Raw genomic sequence first — 6,732 nt, 5'->3', positions numbered from 1 at the left:
TGTGTGTGTGTGTGTGTGTGTGTGTGTGTGTGTGTGTGTGTAGCCCTGGCTGTCCTAGAATTAGCTTTGTAGACCAGGCTAATCTCAAACTCACAGGGATCCACCTGGGCTGGGATGAAAGTGTCAGCATGTGCCACCCCTGTCCAGCTGTAATGACAAGTCTTATCCATGTACTCAAAGCTAAAAGCCAGTGAAGAAACATTTGTGTTCTTTTATATTTATCCATTTGCCTATTGCATGCCACATTAATAAAATAAAGCTAATTTCTGATCTCTTAACTTTCTAAAGGGAATTTGTATTGGATTTGTTCTTTATATTTCAAATTTATAAAATCCTAATATATCACATCTTGCTGTCAAATAAACTCAAGTGTTAATTGAAATGTAGACTTTGGTTTGTCAAAGAAATTGTATACATGCCACTCTCCAAAAATGTCGCTACACAATTTTCAAAAGTATACCATCCATGAGCTATATAATTTAATTTTCGGATGGTAGATGAGAATTTAAATTTGTCAAATCTCTTATTGAAAGCTGATTTTGGTATATGTTACAAGTCAAGAAAGGGAAATTTCTGTATTCATTTTGCCTGAGTGTAGCTTCATGGCAGGCAAGCATGTACCTACCATGCATGAGCTCTTGGGTTCAGAGAGAGGAGAAGAGATGGAAGTGAGAAATGGGGAGAGATTTGATATTAGAGAAAGTACAATGAATAGAAAAGTGGGGCTCTGGGATTTCAACCACTAACTACATTATATAAAAATTAAGTAGATTAATTGGCAATACTTGAAGAATAAGTTCTAGAATTTGGTTAGCTCTAATGCATAAATATATTTCATATTTTACCATTTTAAAATTTCTGTGACCTTTTTATAGCCTCTTTAACTGCTACCCAAACCATTTACATTTACAAAATATTAAAATGTTGGAGTTATTTCCTCAGAACTCAATATGGGAAAATCTCCTCAGAGTTTTAATACAGCTCTATAGATGGAAAAAAAAAAACCTATGTCTCTTGATATTGCAGATCCTGTCATGAAGCCAATGGTTCAGTTCCATCCTGCTTCTGGGGCTGTGGAGTATGTGGGCAACATTACCTTGACCTGCCAGGTAGAAGGAGGTACCAGGCTGGTTTACCAGTGGCGAAAAAGTGGGAAGCCCATTTCCATCAACTCCAGCCACTCCTTTTCTCCCCAAAACAACACCCTTTGGATTGTTCCAGTGACCAAAGAAGACATTGGAAACTACACCTGCCTCGTGTCAAACCCCGTCAGTGAGATGGAAAGTGATATCATTATGCCCACCATATATTGTAAGTAACTTTTTTTCATTTTCGCTATGTCTGTGTTTATGGAAAGTTCTCATGGGCATAGCCATAGGATTTGCTATAGTCATATTACCTAGGCCACTAGTTCTCAACCTGTGGGTTGCGACCCAACTCTTACACAAGAGTCACCTAACAACATTGGAAAACACAAGTATTTACATTATGATTCATAAGCAAAATTATAGTTATGAAGTAGCAACGAAAATAATTTTATGGTTGGGTCAGGAAGCATCCCACCAGGAGCAGTCTTAGGCATCTCCTTACAGATCAATAGTTACTTCTGGATTCTCATTCTCTTCCGTCGCTTTCATTGTTGACATCGAATCTCATAGATGAATAAAATTCATCACACTCTTCAGTTGGTGTCATGATTGAATCAATCTCCAAGCAAGCCCCACACTTTTCCTTATTTTCATATTTTCTGCTTACAACAGAGCCATAATGGTACCTGTAATGTGTCTAACTCTCTCTCTCTCTCTCTCTCTCTCTCTCTCTCTCTCTCTCTCTCTCTCTCTCTCTCTCTCCCCCCCCTAGAGTGTACATGTACTTGATGTGCGTGTGCGTGTGCGTGTGCGCGCGCGTGTGTGTGTGTGTTTAAGGTATGCATATGCCACAGCATGCCTTTGACAGATAGAGGACACCTTTGAAGAGTCAGTTCTCTGTTACCACCATGTAAGTTCTGGAGGGTGAAAACAAAATTGTCAGGCTTGAGAGAAAGCAGCTTGCCCATTGAATCATTTCATCTACCTTCTAATGTGCTTAATATTGTATACAAAGTTTAATGTAACCTGGAGTTTGTGAGCATCTTAGAACAGTGATGTTTGGAGACTGGGTGACTGCTGTAGGGCTATCCTGGACAACTTGGGGTTCAGAAACTTCCCTGTCCTTTAATAGTGCATACCAGCAGTGACTGTCACAGACCCCTGTTTTCTTAGGAGAGAAAGGATATGCAAATCAAAGCATATGGAGTAAAATGTCATGGCTATCATAGAGATTTGTAGCACGAAGCATAGCAGAGAGGACTAAGAACTGTGGAGTCTTAGACCGGGTTCAAATCCTGTGTTAGCAAGTTTGTCTCTCTTGTACATCACTGTCTTCATGATGATCCTGGAAACCTACTTCATGGAGTCACTGTGGTGACTGAACTGTCACTGTGTGTAAAATGATGGTACACCTGACTGGCCCATAGTCAGTGCTGGAGAGTGCTTTGCCAGTATTTCATTATAATGATATCATCCCATGTGAATCCAAAGACTGGTAATGTTGCTTCTTACTAAAGAAAACACTCTTTTCGTAATATAATGTTTGATTGCATGGGTATGGCTGAGCAAGTGGAAAGGCCTGGAAAACCATCTCAAGCACAGAACACAGCGAGAGTCTAGACACGAAGAGGAAGTGAAAGTATTTTTCAGGAACTGAAGTAGAATGCTGTTTACATTAGGGTTGCTTTGTTTGATTGCTCGTTGGTTTGTTTTAGAGACAGAGCCTCATTCTATATCTCAGGCTGGCCTGGTACTTCATATGAAATCCAGGCTCAAGATTAGGGCAACCTTCTTGGTCAGTCTCCTGTGTACTGAGATGCAGGCATGGTATTGATTTGTATTTAATTTTAATCGTGGCAAATTACTTTTATAGCTGAATTTATAGCTATGTTTTTAAACAAGCTTTTAAAAAGCCATTGTGAGAATGAGAATGTTCTGTCTGCCTTTGAAGAAAAGGTAACAGACTGACAGAGAAAGTACAAAGGCTGGCTGTGCTGTAAGACTGCTGTTGACTGCACCATTCAGAAATGGTGCAGCTCATTTACGTGTGTGTGTGTGTGTGTGTGTGTGTGTGTGTGTGTGTGTGTTACTAAACAAGTTATTATGGCATGAATTAACACTTAAATACAAGTAGCACAAGCCTAAGTATGTGAGTTATATAAACACAGTGAAAAGAAAATACGAACAGGCACACTGAGTCAAAAGAAGGCCATGCTACCAGGACTTCTTTGGCATGGCAATTATCTACTATTCGACCTGGAAACACAACCTGGACTCATTAGTAGTTTATCTTGCAATCACTACTTTAGCCCTGTTTTGTTACTTGTTTCTGTTTTGCTTCATTTTCTTGGTTTTGGCTAACAAGGTTTAATTAGCATGCATAAAGGTCTTTTGTTGATGTGGCACCCAGGTGATTACAGTAGTCTTTTTCCATGTGCAATGGGAATATTTCCCTTGTCTGAAGTTAATTCCTAGTGCTCCATTTCTTTGTAATTACTCCTCTTTTTTCCAACATTATCTCCTACTGAAAGATCCATCAGACCTGCCCTGTTCCCACCTCTTCTGTGCAAAGACAGCATCTTTTGCATGTCTGCCTCTGGTCCTCACTGAGCTAAGTCTTCCTCAACTCTTCTCCACTCATAAGTACCAGTACAACAAACTTTCCTAGGAGCCCCACATTTCTTAAACATCTTTAGTTTTATAGTGCAATACTTGGCACAGTTAGGAACCCAGTTTAACATGACTAAAACGGAAGAGATTATTTTGTTCATACCATGCTTCAGATGATACAGCTCCATGGCCCTGTGGTCAGGCAAAATCAACAAGCTGTCATATTCTAACATTGTCCCCTGTATATACACATCAATGATTTAAAATTCCACCATGAATAATCTATTCTGTTTTCATTGTTCATATGACATATTCTTCATGCAAATTATCTTTCATTGTTATAACAAAAATCTATCAAGATCAATTATATATTCATTCTGGATATGACATGAAGTAGCAGGCCAGTCTGGGATATAGGATGCAACTCTATCTCTAAAACAAACCAAGAAACAGACAAAACAGTCCAATTATATATTCACTGGGTTACGAAATCATAATCAAAGACATGGGAGAATACAACGCCAAGTTAAAAATTCAGCAAATGCTACGTATGGTTTACAAAATGTAAATTCCTGCTGGCTCCAACTGTAAATAAAACCCAATAACCACTCAATCTTGTGTGAAAGACATGACTCTGCTGCAGGGAGTTCTCTAAGTGATAGAAACAAAAGGGCAAAACAGGTCATTTACAGTAAATACTTCCCATCTGCTCCCTCGCAGGGTGGCGAGCAGCATCTGATGGAAACTTAGGTACGTTCCCACCCAGTCATAAATTGTTAAAGAGAACAGATGATATGTGATTTTACAAGTCATTTAGTAAACAGCCATCCCTGAGGGCAGAGTTCATTTTCATCGAGAGGGTTCTGCCAAAGGCTAGACAGTGAACCGTGCTCCAAAGCCAAATGGGATTATCCATCTGCTTTTATCTGTACCAGAGGTGACTCTAGTTGAGCCACTCTGAATGTCTCCTGCAGAGCTGCCCATTCACTTGAATTATGCGCTATACTTGACCTTAAAATAGAAGAATGTTAAGTCTGAAGTGTTGAAGCACTCACTGACCAGGGTAGAGAAAATAACATCAGAGCCCGGTCAGGGGAAAAAAGTATGTGTAAGATGAAGTTGTGTGCCTGTGTGTGCTTATGTGTGCAAGAGGAAAACAGAGACACAGAGAGAGACACGGACATGGACATAGAGAGAGGGGCTGAGGGAAGAACCAAAGAATTAGGATAAAAGGAGGTAGAAAAGAAGACTGGAAAACAGGGAGATGCAATTAGAGAAAGACATAATTATACAGATGTTGGGTCTCTAAGAAAATTACAGATAACTTTTCTATTCTGGGCTTCTCTAGTTTGTGAATTTTTTTGCAACCAACATGCCATTTTTTTTAATAATCTGATAGAATATAAATTTTATTAAATCTTACCAGAAATAATGAACTCAGCTGCCTCAAAGTGTTAGTGTCCAGGATCTGAAAGAAATGCTTGACAGGGAGGCTGCCTAGAGCAATGTGAGAGTGACTCTGGGGAGCCAGAAATGGCATATCTAAGACAGAGAGCAAAGATGATGCCAGCCATGAAGGCCAACAAACAAGTAAGAAGCAAAGCCAACAAACCTGTGAGGAGAGAAGGATGCACAGTCAGAGACTCTTCTTTCAACATATGTTTTATTTAAAACTGGTTATATTATTAAATCATTGACCTCACTCACGAAGCTCTAAATTAGAACTTCTTATGTAGGGTCAACCCACTCTCCAAGATGAGAGAAATTCTGCCTATGGGAATAATCAAATATGTTGTAAGATCCAAAGGGGAGCTGTGAGAAGGTCAGCACACTCTGAAAAGCACCACAGTCATTCACATGTGAGATCCATTATACAGCAACTTGTTTCTATAGGTGTGCTTTGTAATGCTGGAGACCAGTTGGAGGAAAGATGGGGATCTAGACTTAAAGTCCTTAATTTTATGATCACTTTTCTGTTCTCTTTCAAATCCCTGCTGCCCTACTCTGAAATGCCTCTAGAGTTTTAGATATTCTGTGCTTCCAAGACACGCATTGTTTTTTTCATTCCTTTCCTTGTATGTGAAGCAGTCAGTGCCTCTTGGCTTGCTGCCTGCTATCTCTTCAGTACCTGCAACCTGAAGAAAGAAGGCCCTTCTACAGTACAGAGCAGAACAAGTCTTGAGAGCCATTTTCCCCTCCCCCAACATCCCAATTTTGCCACAATGCCTAGAACAGTATTGTGTATAAGTACATTTTAATGCTGATTTTTTTTTCTGAGCCAGTAAGAGCAACTTTTCGATCCTGAGACACTGCTCACTGCTCATCAGAGCTCAGAAAAACAGGCCAAGCTTCACTATCTGTAGCCCCTTGTCACAGTGGCTTCTCCTGAGACTGCATCATAGCCTGAAATGAGATTGCAGTGTCACAAGCCCTAGGTCACTCACAGAACGGGCATCTAGGCTTCCCCATTATCACCATCTACCTCCAGCTCCTGATTGCTTTAAGTTTAAAGGAACAGCCAGCACTCCGCATGTATGCATTTTACATCAACAGATCCAGCCAAAATCAAATGGAAAATATTTTAAAACTTGTACATGTACTAAACATACATGTTTTTAATATCATCATCTCCAGGGAATGAAGCATAAAAATACATTGCATTTGGTATCATAAGTAATCCAATGACTGTTTAAAATTTACAGGGGGACATATGTCCATAATATACAAATACTGCACCATTTCTGTAGGGGACTTGCACATCTACAGATTTGCTTATCTTGAGTGAGGTCTGGACTCAATTGCTCAGGACACCAAGGACTGACTCATTCAGCTTCTAGGCTTTCTTTCTGATCTTAGGTTCACTCATGTAAACAGTAATATAAAGCTGTGGTGATACTTCACATTTCCCCATGTTCTTACAAAGAAAGCACTTCAATCCTTTTTAATAGCTGAGTAGTACTCCATTGTGTAAATGTACCACATTTTTTGTATCCATTCCTCTGTTGAGGGGCATCTGGGTTCTTTCCAGCTTCTG

The 6,732-nt window shown here is 39.7% G+C and overlaps 1 protein-coding gene across 2 annotated transcripts in view; it reads left to right on the top strand.

Moving 5' to 3' along the window:
* Hepacam2 (HEPACAM family member 2) overlaps window positions 1-6,732 on the top strand; it is a 30,142-nt gene that overhangs the window by 7,501 nt on the left and 15,909 nt on the right. For both annotated transcript variants that reach the window (XM_021165792.2, XM_021165791.2), the window contains exon 3: window positions 1,027-1,311. In XM_021165792.2, the coding sequence (XP_021021451.1) occupies window positions 1,027-1,311 (285 nt within the window). The remainder of the gene's footprint in view (window positions 1-1,026; window positions 1,312-6,732) is intronic.

Source organism: Mus caroli, chromosome 6, assembly GCF_900094665.2.
Source record: "Mus caroli chromosome 6, CAROLI_EIJ_v1.1, whole genome shotgun sequence".
Taxonomy (NCBI): domain Eukaryota; kingdom Metazoa; phylum Chordata; class Mammalia; order Rodentia; family Muridae; genus Mus; species Mus caroli.
Note: the sequence above shows the minus strand (reverse complement) of the source record. Positions and strands in the feature narration are given on the sequence as shown.